At 39.2% G+C, this 20,628-nt stretch overlaps 1 protein-coding gene across 1 annotated transcript in view; it reads right to left on the bottom strand.

Annotated features, from left to right (window-relative positions):
• Positions 1-12,918, bottom strand: part of COMMD10 (COMM domain containing 10) — a 105,549-nt gene extending 92,631 nt beyond the window's left edge. The window contains exons 1-4 of the mRNA XM_082074519.1: positions 12,859-12,918; positions 12,625-12,715; positions 10,838-10,948; positions 9,068-9,223 (exon numbers count right to left, since the gene is read on the bottom strand). Coding sequence (XP_081930645.1) covers positions 9,068-9,223; positions 10,838-10,948; positions 12,625-12,715; positions 12,859-12,890 — 390 coding nt within the window. The 5' untranslated portion in view covers positions 12,891-12,918. The remainder of the gene's footprint in view (positions 1-9,067; positions 9,224-10,837; positions 10,949-12,624; positions 12,716-12,858) is intronic.
• Positions 12,919-20,628: the final 7,710 nt, after the last annotated feature.

The following is a 20,628-nucleotide window of genomic DNA, read 5'->3' as shown; positions in this document are numbered from 1 at the left end:
CAGCTTTCAACAATAAAATTAGACAAAATGTACTAAGTCATATTTACACAAATTACTAACTTTAAAGAAAGTACTGCAACACAGATGTATGGTTTTAATTAATTAACTATCTGTTGTGTATGGATGGGAGAGGACTAAGGGAGTGTTACATGTTAGGAAAAGCACTGGTATACAAAACACTAACTTCAGACCCGTGCAGTCACACCAACATAAAACTGTAGCAAACCTTTAAGTCTGCTCTCTACAATTTACAGCCTAGGATGCCAATTCTGCTCTCTGTCAGCACACTTAGCATTGCAGAATCAAAACTCCAAATTACATATGAAAATGTCAATTTTGCCTGCTGTGATGATGAAAATAATTTAGGTAAGAGGCTAACAGAAAGATGACAAAACATGTCTGACTGTGAACTCCTTCAAAAACACTGTCTGCTTAACAAAAGAATGTTAGTGCAGAGGAGACACCAGCAGGATGAAGGTAAAACTGTACTTAATATAGCAAACAAACATTAAAACAGAATAAAAGGTGCACATTTGTAAGAGGAAGGCAGTGCATGAAAGGCATAATTTGCCAATCATCACAGGCAGGGTCTTCATCATAGAAATATTCTGTAATCGGGAAGAGAGTGTTTCCTTTAAGATAAATCCCAGATCAAACATCAATTTCCTACGGATGGGAAACTCCAGCACTAGGGGCAGCGGAGATGGCTGCATGAACACACTGACTTCCATTCTTATTGTTGCTACTGGCTTCAGTTGTACTAAGCTGCCCTGGATATCTTTGAAGGAAGTTCTGGATGTTGCAGCTCCTTTTCAACAGGCCTCACCTAAACTGCTCCATGGGCTAGGAATTCTGCAGTGAAACAGATGGATTTTCACATCAGCTGCATACATTTTCTGACTACAGTCCTCTACCACATTTTGAATAGTAATGGAAAAACCTGATGGTATACAGTATTTCAAAATCTTTCCCACTACCGTACAAAAAATATTCAACTTCAACACAATTCAGTATCCCCATTTTAAATGGATTACTAAGGTATTTTGTGTTTTCAGTGAAAATAGTCTTAATGGCAGATTTAATATCTGTAAGACTCAATTTTTATCCAGAGATATGACTCACAAATTGAATGACTGGGCAAATCTTACAAATTAAACCCAAGACTCGGAGCAGTCACCACAAAAATGGTACGTAACTATCAACGAAGCCTTACATACATCCACCCATCTGTAAAACAAAGTCAAGATAATAGTTTTTTTGTTTTTTTTTAAAGGCAAGAAAGTCTGTAATTAAAGGCAGTCATAACACATATTCACAGTCAAGTTAGGCAGAGGTCACAAAGGCAACTACAGTGCCTCTTGCTAAATTTTAAGACCAGAATTTGCAACCTTAATGATAGTTTTGCAGTTTGTCTTAGTCAAGGAGTCGTAACAAAAAAAAAATAAAAAAGAATCACTGGATGGATCTTACCTATCTAGTCACAATACTAGAATGCAATGTCAAATCCAGTCCTGCCTTAATCTTGCAGATATTGAAAGATGATCAGCAAACAAACAAAACAAAGCAAAAAGGAAAGCAGCAATTATGTTTTTCACCAGTAGACAAGAATAATATTCTAGGGTCTGGAGTAGTACCACGTGCTATGATTGTATCTTGATTAGACATAGTGGTAATTGTAACATAAGGGCAAGGAAAGTGTTGGATTGGGTCAGGCAGATGGACAGTGAATTTACAGAATCCTGTAAAAAGACTGATCAATTCCCAATGAAAAAATTCTGGAAGTTTAAAAAACAAAAAGGAACTGTTTATGTGGGTTTATATGTTAGCCTCAAAAGAAAGCACTGCAAGACCAATAGACTGCTGACAGGCTGGGCCAAAGATGCACCTGAGTGTTTAAACCAAGTGAATGGGATAGAGAGATACTGATGAGAGCCACAGGTCATGAGCTATGTTGCTCTGCAGCTCTCAGATCCCCCACCACACCTTTCCCTAATGATACCAGTAATAAAATGAAGAGAAATAAGTGTTTTACCTTCATAAGCTGGGAGTTTCATCTTGTAATTAATGCTAGAAAAAGCAAGAAGAGCAAGCCAAAAAGCCAGTACCTCAGTTACCTCTCAGAGAGGACTTAAATATTAAGAGCATATTAAAAATAGAGACTCAGACTTAACTCTAAAATGAAAACCTGCACAAGTTATGTACCTAAAGCCATCTTACTTGGTGAATATTTAAGATGAGCTAGCTTCTTCATCCAAGACTGGCTCTCTCCTGGAGAGGTAATTTCCTCTGATTTCCCTTTTTCTCTGCAAGGATAAAGTCCTATTTCTCTTCAGCAAACCTTACTTAGCATATATGCCAGGAAAAAGCTATTTTCAGACTTCTTTGTTCAATATTCACAACAGAACCCCTCACATCTTTAATCTTTGCATTTAAAAAGGGAAAAGACACACACCAAGAAGTACCAGTGTACTTCAAAAGGGAGGAAACAAAAGAAATAATATGACATGAAATTGGTAGAGCAAGAGTAGTGCTAAGAAGCAACAACTTCAAAAGACTTTTCCCTAATTGAAGTTACTGCAAGTTTTCATCTTTACATGTATTTTAACTGATAAGCAGCTAGCTTGAAAGCAAACAGAAAGGAACCATATGACAAACATTAGAAACAGCATTGAAATTTCCACAACCCTAGTATTTAGGGATTCACTTTGTGCAAAAGCAAAAAGTGGTGCTGTGCTCTGTCTCTGGGAAATTTGTGGGCATAGAGCTGTGTAAAAATATGCACCAGTCTATGAGCACTTATATGGAAAAGTCATAGCTGACTGGCTCTTTTATATAGCAGAGAATATACAGCAAGATCCAACTGTGGGAAGATGAAGACAGACAGATTTTAATTAGAGATAAGGCACACTTTTTTAAAACCATAAAAAATAACCCAGAAGTTACCTGTCATTTCATGCCTTGAAATTACAGGCAGGCTCCCATTTCAAAAGCTTTTTTACACATTGAAGAAAAAATGGCAGTTCGTATTACAGAGGAAGTTACACAAGATAAGCACAATACTCCTTTACAGCCTTAAAATACGCTATTTTGCATGTAGGAACAGAACACATGTTTTAGATGTTTTTAATGTACCTTCTTCCAACCTTTATCGTTTACACTTTCTTGGTAGAAGACTGAAGAGCATAAGAAGGATATGAAGACACTAATTTAAAAAATCTTAAAAAAGTAATACCTAGAATTGCAAACAATTAAAATACTAACAAAGCAGGATGAGTGGAAGATTAAACAGATTCAGTTGTGCTGTAGCTGACTATGAAAATGATTCTCAGTAGGTATAAAACTGGGTCTTTACTACATCTTTCATCATTTGCGTTCTCTTTGCCACTGTATGTGATGGCATCATATAACACAAGCTGGTTCACAATTCATTGTGACAATGCCTACAGGTACAACATCATCTTTGTGACCTCTGTTTGTCACTGTAACAATGACTAGTGGATTAGACACTAACGAGAAACAGAAAGATTCTTTCTTTGAGCTGTATCCCTCCTTATTTTACATTTTTTTCTGACATCAGAAAGAATTTTTCCCCCATGACGCATGCATTGCACACCAAATTGCTTCTTTTCTATCCTAACCACCACAAGATGTATGTGTTTCAGAGTATTTCTGTAGATTTGCCAGCATTTAGCAGAGAGAATTTAGCATATTCACATTACATATATACCCCTTAGCAAGAAGTCCAGTTTCTGAGAAAACTGCTTTCAGCATTTCTCCCATATGGCTTCAAACAGGCAGTCAAGATACAGAATTGACAGCTCTTTCAAGAATTTTAGGTATGTAATTTCACTAGTTGCATTCCCACGCATCATTATATTAAGTAAAGCTGTCTAAAGGCTATAAAAAAACTTCTCCTGCTTGGCAACTTAGGACTCTTATATTTATTATATATATTTTAAAGATACCTTGAATAGTTTTCAAAACAAGAAAACTATGAGGCATTTAGCTTGACCTGCCTTTTTAAAACAAATAGACACAGACTACAAAGAAAGATGCAGAAAACATAATCTAGGGGGAGCAGGAGGAGGAGAAAAGCAACATAACTGATGAAAAATTGCCACAAGAATTCCAAGTGAACCCTACTAAAAAGCTAGCTCTTCCTTGCAGAGAGGAAAAAATACACTTTAATCTGATCAATATGTGTCCTGATTTCTAAACTGATACATTACCAAGCAAAGACTTAAAAACTGGACACGATTGATATTTCAGATTGACTATTATCATTGTCCTATCATTCTAGAGGCCAAATTAAGAATGTATTCAAAGAAAAATCTGATAGAAATACCATCATTCTAATTGACTAGGATTGTATTATACAGCAGAAATAATATCATAAAGGGACTGCCATATGAATAAAGATTCAAAGAACAAATTAATGCAACAGGAGAATATACATCATTAATAACCTTGTACAGCTGAAGACTGCCTCTAGTTCAGTGAAAAAAAATGAAAATATGAAGTGAGAAAATAAATGCTATTAAACAATACAGCTTCAGTCTAACTATAGTTTTTATTAATTTCTCAAGATGATAATGTCCTATCAATTAAGCAGTCTGCAACAAAAAAATTTCAAATGCCTATGTTGAAAAAAGAACACTTTTTTCTCTAACAATTAGCAGTAGTGTTCAATATGCCATAGAGAACTTCACCTAATCAGTATTCTGGGAAATACTTGTTCTGTTGCACGAACAAACTCAGTTTGGCTTGGCACCCCAATGAAGCTATCAGCCAGCTCATAACCACCTACATCTTTTGCACAGAACTAAGAGACCCAGAGCCCAGAAAACTATTTTTACCAAGTTGTACCTTGCAGGTGAGAAAATAATCTGGTTTAAGAGAAACAACATGTCAATACAAGCAAAATATCTGTAAGAAATTACTTCTTATAGCAACTAGTGGTCTAGACTCCAAATCTGAGCACTGCTGCAAGCCAAAAGATGCAGTGGCCTACTCTCTTGAAAACAGTGATGAGCCAAATTAATTAGTACTAATTTTGTCTGTAACTTGGTCAGTCTTCAGTTCTTCCTTTAATTTGTCCAAAGGCTCCAATGGTTGTGTGATGTGCAAACTATACCTCTAAATTAAAAACTGTCAACCATTGTACATTGCCTCGAAAGAGAAATGAAAGATTAGTGCCTGGTCCTTCTTGTGTACACTACCTAAAGCAGACTTAGTGGCAGTACTTCCACAATACACAACTTGTAAGCACCATATGCCGGGAGAGACTCAAATTTATTTTGCCACTTGGGTTTTAGTAAAACACTTAAAAATGAAGATAAAATTCCAAATAGATCTTTCTTAATTACATTGCAAACTCTGCCTTGCACACAGTTTCCCTGAACACCCAATCATGCCAGAACAGAACTATCAGAATCTCAGTAACACTAATCATGACCCTGATTCTGCACTTGGATCCAAACAATGCCATACATACACACACTAAAGCCATTATAAAGAAAATCAAGAGTTGATAAGTGTACAGAAAGGCACATGGGAAGTGAAAGCATAAAATACTCACACATACTCTGAATTCTAAATTAATATGATGTAGCCCTGAACACCACCTGAAAAGGTCAGTAAAAGCCCCTACGAAATATGGAGTACGAAAGAAAAAAATCTGTATTCATATCATCATATAATAGTTTGGGTTTAAGGAACCTTTCAAGATCATCTAGTCCAACCCTCCTGCTGTGGGCAGGAACATCTTTCAATAGATTGTGTTGTTCAAATCCCCGTTCAATCTGACCTTGAACACTTCCAGGGTTGGGGCATCCACAGCTTCACTGGGCAGCCTGTGCCAGTGCCTCACCACTCTCATAATAAAAAATTTCTTCCTTATATCCAACCTAAACTTACTGACCTTTGGTTTAACACTATTGCCCCTTGTTCTGCTGCTGCTGCTACAGGCCCCAGAAAAAGGTCTCTCTCCATCTTTCTTATGAGCCTCCTTTAAGTACTGAACAGCTGCAACAAGGTCTCCCCAGGGCTTTCTCCAGGCTGAACAACCCCAGCTCTCTCAGCCTGTCCTCACAGCAGAGCTGTTCCAGCCCTCTGATAATTTCTGTGGCCTCTTCTGGTCTTTCCTGTGCTGAGGGCTCCAGAGCTGGACCTAGAACTCCAGGTGGGGTCTCAACAGAGTGAAGTAGAGGGGCAGAATCACCTCCCTTGACCTGCTGGCCACGCTTCTTTTGATGGAGCCCAAGATACAATTGGCGTTCCGGACTGTAAGAGCACATTGATGGCTCATGTCCAATTTTTCATCCAGCAGTACCCCCAGGTCCTTCTCTGCAAGGCTGCTCTCAATTTCTTTGTCCCCCAGCCTGTGTTGCTGCTGGGGATTGCCCCAACCCAGGAGCAGGACATTGCACTTGGCCTTGTTGAACTTCTTCCTGTCTTCAAGAAGGAGGCTCTGTCTGAACACAGGAAACACTTTTGCACTTTGAGGATGACCAAGTACTGGTACAGGTTGCCCAGAGATGTGGTGGAGTCTCCATCCTTAGAGATGTTCAAAAGCTGTATGGATACAGTCCTGGGCAACTGACTCAGCTGGCCCCACTTGAGCAGGGTGGTTGGACCAGATGATCTCCAGTGGTTGCTTCCAACCTCAGCCAATCTATGATTCTGCAGTTATGTTACTGATAATTATGACAACAGAACAGTCATACTCTTTCTATGTACCTAATATTGCTTCTGTGAGAAAAGTGAACAACGCAAATCATTAACTTACGCATGGCCATGTAAAGAAGCACTTCTGTATTTACAATAGAAAAAGTTGATATAATATGTAAATAAATCTAAAAACCTAAATCGTAAATCTAATCTAAAAAAACCCACTCTGATTTAAGTATTTTTCAAGATTCTAACTTTAATCAGAGAGGTTGATGAAAGGTATAAAAAGATAATATAGCAAATAATGATGGGATCATGCAGTCATCAGCAGCACTCAAAAGACATTAGAAGAAGATTCATAAAATTATAGGGAGGTGGCAAGTTCTTCCATTATCCCATGCAATTTTTAAAATATTTTACCTCTCTGTGCCTTGTTAGCAGAATAAATACTTTATTTAGCAATTAGTTATGTCAATTAAAGTCTATGTGATTAAGATGTTCTCAAAACAAACTGAGAAAGTAAATTCAAGTTTTACACTGACACCCAAACTGACACTCAATTTGTTATCCAGGCTAGGAAAAAAGGAAGGGAAATTATGCTTTAAGCACATGTAGAGGCACACATCTAAACCTGCTCTCACACTAAAAAGCAAGAAAGTTGCAATACGATATTTTGACAGTTGCTTTTCTGCAAGCTTAATTACAAATGACAGCTTCAAACTACTTTATATGGGATGTAATACACTAGCAAAATGTCACCGCATTATATGAGATCATGCTGAAGTCATAAAGAATCTCCAAAATCATAAGATATGCCAGAAGTATTGTATGTTGCAGGGCTCACTAAACTGAAGACAAGAAACAGGGCAATGTCATCCCCAAACTAGGCCAGAGAAGGACCACAACTGTGTATGGTGCAAGCTCCAAATAAAAGAGGATCAAAGGTGTTTTTATTAGTTTCTCATATGCTGAAGACTCAGTAGAAATATATGTATTAGAGCATAACTTGTCTGAAGAGAATTCTCAGACAGCTGCTGTATAGGTTATCTTCAGAATTGCCTTCCATTCTGCACACATTTACTGCACTCTGAAAAGTTAGCCTTATTAACCTTCCATGATGTCACCTGGTTTTCAAATTACTCCCCTCCTTCAATGGACAGTCATACTTGCCTACATACTCACTGTATCGCTGACCATATAAACTTTGGGACTTGTACGCTTGGCACTGGTAAATATTATCATCTCAAAAAGACAGAAGCCCAAAATGCCTTGTTCAATTCAAATTTTTTTTGCATACTTACATCATCAGTCATTTACCTGGCTGGGTTTGTGAGTTACCCTAATTTTGCATATGAAAATTTTACAAGTTTTGTGTCTAAAATTACCCAGTTTTACAGAGGATCAAGTTAAAATAATTTTGAAAAATCACCTGTGATGCAATTCTGAGTATCTTTAGTCTGCTCCACAGACCTGTCTTGTCTTCTCAAAATGTGCATTTTACACCTAAATAAAATCGTAGGTTTATTTAGGTGTAAACCTGCTGGTATAAATTATGTTGTTCTGTTCTGTCAGTGTGTCACGTGTACCGTATATAGAAAATCTATTTTCTATGTATATTTTACTAATCAAATCAGAAAGTAACAAACTGAATCTTATCCAAACAAGATATACAGCAACGATAAAAATAAAGCAAGAATAACTGAGTCAGTGTTCCACAATTCTTCTGAACCATTTGATCCTGGCTGACACTTATATGTTCTGCATACATCTTCTAATGCAGTTGAAGGCTTATTATCAATCAACAGAAGGATGTTATTATACCTTCTTATAGATATAGATATTTATGCCTAAAGACACAATGAGACTTCCACAGCATTTGCCAAAGTTTTCACTGGTAACAGGCACACATGAAGCAAGATTATTATGCCATTGTAGAAAAGTATTTCAAAATCATAATAAGCATCTCACAAAATGCACCATCCAACCAGCTTACAAAAAAGGTGGCAGAAGCTCAGATACACTTTAAGTATCAAGAATCAACAGGCTCATGAGCTAAACCACTACAAGTGTCATGAGCTTGTTTTACCCTTGCCCTACTGTAAAGCATATTCACACGTATCTCCATGTAGGTTGCACTGCTAACAGCGCACATATAGTCAGGTTCCAACAGTTACAGCAGCTCAGCGAACGTGTAATAGCTCTTGAAGACAATGGAATTCCACTGCCCCAATCACATTTATCTACAATCTGATAAGTACCCTTTTATTTTCCAGTACCTTGGCTTGTCACAAACTTTGTATCTTAGTTTAAGCCCCTTGCTTTAAAACAAAACTACACAGCTTTACTCTCTATTAAAAACAAACGAACAAACAAAAAAACCCCAACACCACAACATTACCTTCTGAGGGGTCAAAACCCTCTGCCTGAACTTTTCAATTGTATCTTGACCTGCAGCTGCCCATGCGCTGGCAAATGCTTCAGTTTTGTCTTGATCCAGGTGAATGCTTTGCAGCTGTTGTTGCAATGAAGCAGGCTTCAAATTATGATAGACTGCCTGTTAAAAGGAAAAATAACCGCTGTTGTTGAGTACTGCTCTACGAGTGGTGCCAGATATACTCTACCACAGATGGCCAGCATGTTCGCACAGGATTTTTACTAGCAATTGTATTGTGGGACTGCAAGCATCCTGTTCATCTTAACCCTCTAGCTGAGAAGACAGAAAAGTTTAACTACCTCAATTGTGTCTCAAAATACAATAATACAACAATACAACTGACTCTTCTCAAAACAGGAAAATCATGAAAAAAATGCCTACACAAGCTAGATTTGAGTGTATGTATGTGTTTCTACCATACATAATGCCAAAGCAGCTACCATTGGGAAGAAAAAACACACACAAAACCAAAAAAAACTCATAAAACTGGGCTTTGAAGTTAATTGTGATCATGAAGAAAGGACAACTTTTCCAAATTCACACTGTTCAAGCAAGACTGAACTACAAGGTAATGTTCTGAAAAGACAGGATTAGTCTGCCAAAAAAGGTTAGATATAACCTCCATATTAGCATCACTTTTTGTGGTAAACATTCTATGTATAATATTATGCCACTTTCCACTTTCAAAATAGGACTCTACCTGCACCAGGGAAGGGAAAAAAATTAAAAAGGAACAACCCATGTGTCAAAGACCATGCAGCAGATTTATTGTCTATAATGCATCCATAAGCCAAAGGGCTGTTAAATAAGTTATGCTTTCACAGAACAGACAGCTATTCTAAAAAGTGTAGCTATCTGCAGGAATACAGAAGAGTCCTCATAAAACATGTATTCCATCTGGGACTCTTCTTTGGGCAGATATCAATAACCTTCCCCCCCTCCCTTTTTTTTTTTTCTTAACGCAAAAGAAAAGTCCTAGAGGAGACTGAACCGCTTTTTCTGTGCATTGTAAATAATCCTTATATAAATGAAGCAGTCTGATGAAATTAGGACCAGGCAATAAAACAGATAAGTTTGCTGTCTGGTTGAGATGAAAATTCAAAATTCCAGTCCAGATGTGATCCCAGGTTTCGCTTTGATATTTTGGTGGATAGAAGCCATTTGCTTGCTTGCTTTCTAATGTTGTAAAATGTGTTAACTAAGGGAACTAATCACAAAAACTTTCCCTGTTTATAAGACACTTAGCTCTACACCATGCAGTCACCTCATTCAGACATTAAAACTACATCAGGTGCACCTGTTCAACTAAGTACAGACTGCTGCTGTGCATGAAAGTTTTCGGTAAGTGACGCTTCATGTAACCTAAGCAGTGTCAAATAATGCCATCTAATATTTTGCTTACAGGAATTAAAGTAATGCATGGCTGGCTTGCTTCCAATGAATAAGAGGAAAGACTACATCACGTAATTACCAACACTTTTCTTGGTGCCATGCAGAGCTTGCTTCCACCACGTACTTTTACATTAACTGGAAACTCTCCACAAATGCAATGACGCCAAAGCAAATCAGGAAGGCATTCAAGCAGAAGCAATAAAACCATGCCTCCAAAACATACATCATATATTAGAGATACATGTTTTCGCTACCTCCTTTTTAACTTGACTTTTTTATCTTTGAAATTTACAATCGGATAAAAAATATATTTATCGCTTCATAAGGACAGAAACAAGGTACCTGTTCCAAAATGAATGATATAGTTTCAAGAACTAGATGAAGATCCTGCTTTTCCAATGAAAAAGCTATTTGAAGTTTTTCTTCCTCCTCTTCACTGAAGCTACTTTCACCCTGAAGCACAAAAATGGTTAGTGGTAACATTCCATTTAGCAACTGAGAACGCACTTCCTCTATACAAAAACTTTCTCCCCATTTTTAGAGACATAGTGGCTGCCCAGTTGTTTCTAAATAGAAATAACAAAGTAAAGCTGTTTTCCAACAGAAAATGCAATGCAATTCCTCTCACTGAAAATCAAAATGAAAAGCCATGAGAATTTACCAGGATTACTTGAAACACATCACAAGAAAATGCTTTCTCCTTGCACCTGAGGGTCACTAAATAAATATTTTTCTTTTAACTAAGAGATCATCTCCAACAACCTTTTATAAATCAAAATAAGGAAAGTACAAAGTGTGTTACTTGAATCAGACCCCGAAGAAAACAAAATGCAAAACTGCAGTGAAGTTAATTACATATGCTTCTTTCACTCTGGATACTCTTCTGAAAACCACCCATGCTGTTTTAAGGAAATAAAGGCCTAATGTATGCTTCTTTTAAAAGCCAGATTTGAATCTATAGCCTACTATATTACTGAAGATTACTGAGAATGTGCTGTATTTTTAAAATACAGCAGTTATATTTATTATACTAGAGCAAATTAAACAGTAAATTAAATGTAGATATTGCCATCTTTTAAAATGTAATTACTAAAAAATCTATGCGACAGACATTAAAACACCATATTTAAACCACTTAGTAATCCAGAACTGCAAAGCAAAACAAAAAAGCAATTGAGCTGTCAGAATAAACAAAATGAGGCAATTACACAAAAACGTCAACGATGGTAGTGTCTGTAAGGAGAATATCAAAACGGAAACATTATTTGAACCATTAGCTGTTAAAAGGTAATTAAGAGCTCTGAGTATGTGCTTTGTTAACACAAATAAGTTTATTCAAAGTTTCCAGCAATTTAACATGCCCTCGAGTTAGATACTTTGGAAAGGACAGCTGAACAATTCATTAGGTTAATTGAATGGGCTAAATCAAAAAGACCACTTCAACTCATATAAATGCTGGTTAAAACTCTAAAGAGCTACAGAACTACTGTTGAGTAGTTAAAAAAAAAAGGTCGGTGACATTTTTCCAGTAGCCAATGACTCCATATTCACGCAAAACAACTAAGAAAACCCTTTGCAATAACAGAAGCATCCATGTTAGTAATTTTAGTAGGAATAAAATCAGCAAGGAAATCAAATAATCAAAGCAATCCTTACAGTCTCAGAATCACAACTTTTAATATATTTGTATTTTCTACGCATGCTGCTCCCAACCTGTAATATTTTAACTTTTAGTTTAGTGTGTTCAGAAAACAAATTCTATATTTTTTTTATGTTTTTTTTTTCTAAACATGAAGCAAGGGAATGAACAAAACCTGACACTTAAAGAAACTCAACAAAACAACTTCTGGTTTAGCACTTATCTGACCGCTTCCCCTGCAATATTTAGTGCCAAGGTTAGATTTAGTGTCTATTTGACTTTGTGGCACCGTGTGGTAAAACACAACTAGTGATTTTACTTCTTCGCTATTCATCCCGTTCCGCCCGGCGGGACCCGCCTGCGCCCCGGCCCAGCGCCGCTCCCGCGCAGGCCAACCCGCCGCTTCCGCCGCGCCCCCCCCGGCGGGCACAGCTGCCCGTGCAGCGCGGCGCCCGCGGGCACCCTGCGCCCCGCCGCCCGCCCCGCCGACCTTCAGGTGCAGCTTCTGGAGGAGGCGGGAGAGCAGCCGCGGGAACCGGCCCGAGTCCAGGGCGTTCAGCAGCGACACGGCCCGGCGGATGCTGCGCGGAAAGAGAGGAGGCGGTCAGGGGGACCCAGGCCCCGCCGCGCCCCGGCACCGCGGCCAGGCCCTGCCGGGCCGGCCCTGTGGCGGCGGGAGCGCGGGCGGGAGCGGGAGCGGCGCTGCCGCCGGAGCAGCAGGTACCTGTCACTCTCCGGGACGACCGGCGCCGCCATGGCCGCTGCTGCGGCCCCGCCCCCCGACGGCAGCCCAGCAGGGCCAAGCGCTGCTGCTCCGCCCCGTCACGGCGCGGCCGGGGTTCCGCTCCCCCGCACGCTATCTCGGTGGAGGTGGAAGGAACCTGCGGTGGCCTTCGGGGCTTGGGGAAAAATTTAATGAAATATAACAAGGGCAAGTGTAGAGTCTTGCATCTGGGCAAGAACAACCCCAGGTTCCAGTATGAGTTGGGGAACGACCTTTTAGAGAGCAGTATAGGGGAAAGGGACCTGGGGGTCAGGGTGGACAGCAGGATGACCATGAGCCAGTGGTTAGTAGGCCGAGGGAGGTTCTTCTCCCGCTCTACTCCGCCCTGGTGAGACCACATCTGGAATACTGTGTCCAGTTCTGGGCCCCTCAGTTCAAGAAGGACAGGGAACTGCTGGAGCGCAGAGCCACAAAGATGATGATACATCTCCCTTATGAAGAAAGGCTGAGGGAGCTGGGTCTCTTTAGCTTGGAGAAGAGGAGACTGAGGGGTGACCTCATTAATGTTTACAGATATGTAAAGGGTGAGTGTCAGGAGGATGGACCCAGGCTCTTCTCAGTGACAACCAATGATAGGACAAGGGGCAATGGGTATAGACTGGAACACAGGAGGTTCCATTTAAATTTGAGAAGAAACTTCTTCACAGTGAGGAAGGATGACAGAACACTGCAACAGGCTGCCCGGGGGGGTTGTGGAGTCTCCTTCTCTGGAGACATTCAAAACCTGCCTGGACACATTCCTGTGTAACCTCATCTAGGTGTTCCTGCTCCGGCAGGGGGAATGGACTAGATGATCTTTCGAGGTCCCTTCCATCCCCTAACATTCTGTGATTCTGTGTGATTCTGTGATTGGGCGAAGCGGTGAGAAGCAGCCTGTCAGCGTCTCTTGCACGGGTTTGCAGCCCCCCACCACCATTGGAAAGCTCAGGCTTGAGATCTGTGTATTTGAAAGTTTAAAGAGTTGCAGGTGCCCAGTAGAAGGTGCCAGAGGCCCGTGTTTCATCCTCTGTTGTGTGCTGTCCATACTCACATGTGGATCACACAGGTGAAGTGCAGAGGGTGTGAGACCCCTCGCCCAGTCCAGGCCCCGCAGACCCATCCTGTCCTCTGTGGTCAGCTCCGAACCGCAGGGCACAGAGATAATTGTTCCTGGGCCACAAACTCGTAATGAAGTTGTAACACCTTCGCTAGTACAGCAGATTATCCCAGAGGCCATGGAACTAACTGCTGCTAGCCGTGTTCCCAGCTTCCCCAAATAACCTGTTTCCAGGTGACAACCCCAAATTCTCCCCTGTCCCACGCTGATTAACCCTCCTGCGCGAGGTGTGGAACACACCATGTTGTGCTTCAGGTGACATGCAAGTTGCTTGGCAAACAACATGCACAGAAGCATTAACATCTGAGCTTACACAGAAGCAGCACTGGACTGGAAATTTCTGCTCCATGGATATTACTTTGCATGGTGTCATGTCTGTGAGACCCCCAGTTTCCATCAGATCTGGCTGAAAATGAAAAACGGCCCAAAAGACGATGGGACAAGCAAAGAGAGGAACAGGCAGCATGCCTCTGTAAGTCTTTCTTTTTTAGGAAGCCAACAAATAATACCCATAAGACCTGAATGCGGCTGTCAAAGTTTATAAGATGTGGCCCAAAGGGTCAGGTGTATGGTAATATATTATGGTAGGGTCAAGAGGCAGGTGGGAAAAGGCTGGGATTTTTTGAGGTACTGTAAAGAAATGTTCTGTAAACATATATGCTGAAATCTTGCCGCTGTTGAAGTGAGGGGTATTTAGTCATTAACTTCAGTAGAGCCAGGAAATTTGAAAAGATAATGTCGTTTAAATAGATTTGTCCTTAAGAACCAACTTCAGGAAAAAAAAGAGTGACAAACCTGGCCATACTCCAATGGGAATTTTAAAGCAGAGAATTGCTGGCTGAGACTTTAACAACATTTGTACTATACCTCTTACCAGAAGTTGGACCCACCGTTGCTGAACGCACATCGCTGTTATGAAAGGCAGCTACATTTTTGAAGCTGTTTTGCTGAGGTGAAGTATGATTACATTGGACTATTTCATCTGTTTTTCTGTACTCTTAGAAAACGTGAAAAGTCCATACTCTTGCAAGAAATTTATTAAGCTGGAAAAGAAAAATTAGTATTTCACTCCACATTGAACTAATGTAACTTCATGTTCTAGGAAATCTCCCCTGAGAGCAGAATTTTATACAGATTGTTCATTTAAAATGAGCACGGGCGACTGGAAGTCCAGATAATTGTTTACATATTTTAAAATAAGTTCCAGGTGATACAGGAATTGCATGTGGCACTCAGGTTTGCTGCCAGTTCTCTGGTTTTATAATCACATGGACCTATTTTAAAGTATTTTCTTTCACACTTTGCTACTTCAAATGAATAGTCAAAACATTGAACATTAAAAACCCAACTGGATAGGATCCTGAGGAACCTCCTCCAGCTGGATCTGCTTCACATAGAAAGTTTGAGTTTGAGGCCTCTGGAGGCTTCTTCCACCATTCCATGTTCAAAGCTTCACTGAAGAAAGACAGGAAAGAGAGTACCTGACTGGAAATAATAAATAATGAAGCTAAGCTGACAAGATCTTGTCAAGTACACAGTTAAATAATTTTTTTCCTAATACCTTTTCTCATGCTAAAAAAAGAATTATAAAAAGTTGTGACTTCTCATGCATACATCCATTCATTTATTATTGTTTAGTGCTTGCATCCATGATCCATTTTTCCAATGTGAATATTAGCTTTTTTTCACTGAGCTAATATTACACAATTTAATGCATTTTATCAGTTGTCTTAACTAGCCCTCTAGTTAAGACATATTTTGAATCAAATTGTTACCAATATTTTGACTCAAAAAATTCCAGTTAGACATGCAAATGGATGTTGTATGGGCTTCTTACTAAATATTATATATTCTGTTCTTTCACAAAGACCAAACAGTTCTTCATGTTATTCAATTATGGTCTGTGTTACAGACTTTTCTCATCACCCTGTCCTTCAGTAAGAATTAATTTAGACTCTGTTTTTAAAAATACTTCTATGGTTGTCAGGTAAAACATTGTATAAAGCATGAAAAGGATGTAAAGGTAGGAATTACGGAATACTTTCTGCACAAGGTTAGTTAAGCACTTTAATAAACTGCATGTGAAAGTTGAATAATCTCTTTCATTAGAGGTTTTAAAGCACAAAGAGAAATACCTGTAATGAAAAATGGGTAGTGAATGTGTAGAATGTGAGCAAAGCTGATCCAGTATTGAGAACTACAGGCTCTCAAGATCCTACCAGGCCAGGACTTGTTTTCTTTGAGTGTATTATTTTCTCTTTTTTCTCAGTCCCTTTTTATCTGCTTTTTATTCCATAGCCTCTTACTTGCAATGCCATTCTGTCTACACTCAAGCTTTCCCCTATTTCTGTCATCTTCATGTCTTATTTTTGCTTACTTCTGAAGGAACACACAAAAGAACTTGTTGAACTCCTCCAAGATCTGATTTGTACAATATCCCTGACACTATTTATTGACTAAATAATTGTTCTACAACTCAATGAAAATAAAGCAATAATGTTTCACATAAATTTTCACTTGCAACTGCTTAAGCAATTGAAGTTAGAAAACTATAAATTTGTGTGGCAGGGATTGAATTGTGCCTTTTATCTAGTATTAAATAGCTCAACTTTTGAAATCTGCTGAAGAAATACTTCTTTTTTGTAAAGTGTGTCCTAAGTGTTTCAGTTAAAATCTCTCAGAAATAAATACTCCTCTGTTGCTACCTGTGACATCATTGTGAAACAACCCAAGGCTCTTTCCATGTCATTATTTGCCTTTCAATGAATGAGTGATCTCATTAAAATCACCAGGACTCTGTGGATTCTGCTCAGAAGGAGTAAGGGCAGGGACTATGAATAACAGCAGGGGAGCCTATTGGTTCTGTATGGTGTTTTATTGTTTGCTGGTTTTGTGCTTATATGGCAACATTTACTATTACATCTAGTGACATGAAGGCAGTCAGATTATTCGGGTAACTTCACAATGGAAATCAGGGCTGCATAGTGTACCCCTTTAATCAAAGGTACTTGTGAGCATTCAACTTCGGACAACAGGCCTTAGTTTATTCCATTATAGCACAAGCATATGTGATCCTATAAGGAACCAGCATTCATGCACTTGCACCTGAGGGGAGGCAGAAGCAGGTCAGTACTTTGCGGGGTCCGTCCAATGGAGAGAAGATGTGTTCCCTCTGCAAATGATAGGACAGGTAATCTTTCTATGGTTCGTGCCAAGATTGCAAATTAGGGTTAATGAAATGCAAGTATCATGTTCTGACTAATGTTCAACGTTGCATTTAGCTCAGACTCGATATATCTGTTTTCCAAATAGAAGGGCATCAAAGAAAATAGTCCATTGAAACATGCACAGTTTGTTTTAAAATTTTGTAAGAATGTGAACAATGTATCGAAAAATCTATAACCAGTTTTGCCATCAGTAGCTAAGAAATTCAGTAGAGCTGCAGCAACTGTAGTGCTTTTGGTGCAAATATTTATCTAAGGCGTCTTTAAATATTCATCCTGAAAGTATCAGTCTATACTTCTTTAGTCAAGCTCTTCTGGTTTCCCCACTTAAGTGAATAAAATCTGTTTTCTACTCTGGTGTGAATGTATATAGAGAAAGTTCAGTTGTGCTCTTATAGGAGGTATTAAAAGGATCATGAAAATTGTCTGATAAAGAGTTCAAAGTGGTTTTGTTTGTTTGATTGATTTTAAATGCACTTCTGTGTTTGTATGAATCACATACACTGGTAAATATTAACTGCAGAGTTCTTAACGCAACAAATGCTGGCACATGCTAGTGTAAGTTCAATAAAAGTATGGACTTATTTTTCTCTAAATGATGCAGTGGGATTGAATGGCACCTCACCATATACAGAAGTTTGTTTTAAGCCAGGAAGAGCAGTTCAGTGGTCTGAGGTTGTGGCTGAAATATCTAGGCTTTCTGGAACCACAGATGTGACTTCTTCCAGGGCTGACCGTCCATCAATTTTAAAGCACTGTAGGTAAACTGAATACCATTCAGTTTACTGCACTTAGCTAACATTAGGTCTCCATGTGGACAGGAATCCTGTAACAATTTTCATACAAAATTTGGGAGGTTGTTTTGGGAAAAAGTCTCCATTTTCTGCCTGTCGTTTTACAGTGCTCGTCTATTTTATCCCTAATCTGTGTTTCAGAGGTGCTATGTTATATATGTAACTGCAGATTAGTAATCATGGAGCCTTCACATAAAAGGATTTATAAAAATAATTATTAAGTTTTCATTGAGGAAGGATTTGCAAACACTGAGAAAGTGCAAAGTTAGCATAATTCTGCCCATTTATTAGCACAGAAACAAAAGCAGACACGGAAGCGGTGGCCTTGGTACAGCTGGCTAGCTAATAAGCCTCATGCCCCAGGACAGCTTTGTTCTGGCACCTTATTCAAAACTCCTATCTCTTAACTCACCTGATAAAGCTTCGGGTGTTCTTTGTCTTTAGCACACCTTTGCATCTTCAAAGTCATAGTATTTGTGGCCTCTTCTGAGACACATGATAATAAAACTATTAATATTTCCTTTAAGTTGGCTGTTGCTTTAGGAGCAGCTGTAAGCATCCAATGCAATATGCAAGGACAGCTATTGTGTTTTTTTCCTCAGAGCTGTGACAACTTCTGATATTGAGAAGTATAGACTAATTGTCTTTAGTGGCTAACTTTCTGGCTTAATGTCTAATGGAGTACGATGAAGGCAAACAAGAAGATTCTGTGGTTTGTGTTCTGGGTTTTCAAGTTTGTAAATGGCAGGAGATGCACAGTGGAGTCTTTGGAATTAAGAGGATCCCAGTAAGACAATTCCCAAGTGCACAGGAGGTTAGTAGAGACAGAACCAGCTTTACCTTTACAAAACTCATACAGGAGCACTTTATTCATTTCCATGAGCTTGACTTCTTTGTAGTAATAACATCTAAGAAGGCAGAAGGTGAATATCTCCTTTCAGATGGACTGCAAGCAAGGGAAATATGGTGGAAGTCACAATGAATCCAAATTAAACAAACTGGATCGATTTTTAGGCAAGAGACTGAGAGATGGTATCTTAGCTGGGCTGTAGTTCAATATGTACCTGTGTTTCCATGGCTCCTTAAGCCACAGTTGGATCACTGGTAGCTATGAGCAAAGAAGCCATGTTGACAAAGAAAACACAGGTCAAGTAAGTTAACAGTGTCAGAAACTGTTTAACTTGCTCAATCAGGGGATGGGAGTTTGGGGAGAGAGAGGAGGACCAACAGACATTATGGAACGTTCATTGATCTGCTTCTCTTTATATTAAACATTAGCTTTCTAAAGCAAACTTATTCCATAGGGAAAAACATTATTTAGACTGACATAAGGTATAAAGATGATCTAGTGTCATCTGTAGAGGGGCCAATTTCGTAAGAGCCTAAGAAATGTTCTCTGCCTTTTCTGCTAATGACTTTTATTTAAAACCACAACATCATGCAATGGAGCATTATGTAATTGCCTAAAGAAAAATCAGATATGTGCACTGTGTTGTTATTTTTATATACATGTCTCTACCACTAACTTTAATAATCAGTATAAACATAGGTTTGACACTGGTCATTTTCTTTCTTCCTCCCTCTCTCCATGTACAACTGCCCTAATAGGGATTATACTTGTGGTCTGTCAGCTGCTCATTTGGAACTGGGGGAAAAGTTGGCAGGATCATTGCAACAATAAAGAGTAATTTTCAAACCACAGCAGAACTGCATCTGCAACATCGTCTTATTTCATGATCCTTTTATTGGCTCTTGCTTCTGTTTTTTTCAGGTTCTGTGCTGTATTTTCAAGGTTGCACTAAGTGCATTCATGATGCAGTTCTCTTGCACTTTGCATTTAGCTATGATTGTGACAGATGCACAGTCCATGTTAAAAACCACAGAGTAACACCAATTAATACAGTCATATTGTTATAAAGATTTACACCAATCTGGGTTTCATCACATTACTCAAAAAATTTAACATGTGGCCTTGTCACAGGAATCCATGTGAGAGACTATTTGGGTTTTTGCCCTTAAGTGGAAAGAAAGTCAAGCTAATTGAAACCTGTCCAGTGAAACCTCGAGGCTGTTTCAAAGGAAGGCTGCCATCTTCCTGTCCGTGTAAATCAACTTTATCTTCTTGAAGACCTGCTTATTCAATCAAGTCCAGATTGAGTCTGTGGCACACCTGGAACAAGAAACCAATCCCTGGCTACATTGGTAGGATTTCCACCTCCTTTTAGAAATATAGCTCAGAGGTGACATGGGCAATTTGGATGCCCAGCACAAGTCAAAGAATACTTTGGGACCAGTGAGGCAGATGAGAGAACAGCACCAGACCGACTGCTGAATGGAGGGTGTTCTAAACACTATAGAAAATATTCCTATGAAGTTTTTTGGTACTGGGTGTTTTTATGCTACAAGCTTAAGTACTGAGGTGTCATTAGTGGAGAGGAGCAGCAAGCCTTTCTGATTTATCAGGTCAGAAGGATACTGTAGCGTTAAGGCACTCTTAGGATCTGTTCCAGGAAGTTTCTTCTGCTGGGAGACATCTCTGCCTTGGAGCAGGAGGTTTGACTTCTTGCAGAGGAGAAAGAAATACCACGTTCAAAGT

The sequence above is a fragment of the Streptopelia decaocto genome (genome assembly GCF_964273445.1).
Source record: "Streptopelia decaocto genome assembly, chromosome: Z".
NCBI classification, from domain to species: Eukaryota; Metazoa; Chordata; class Aves; order Columbiformes; family Columbidae; genus Streptopelia; species Streptopelia decaocto.
This window is presented reverse-complemented; position numbering and strand designations above follow the sequence as displayed.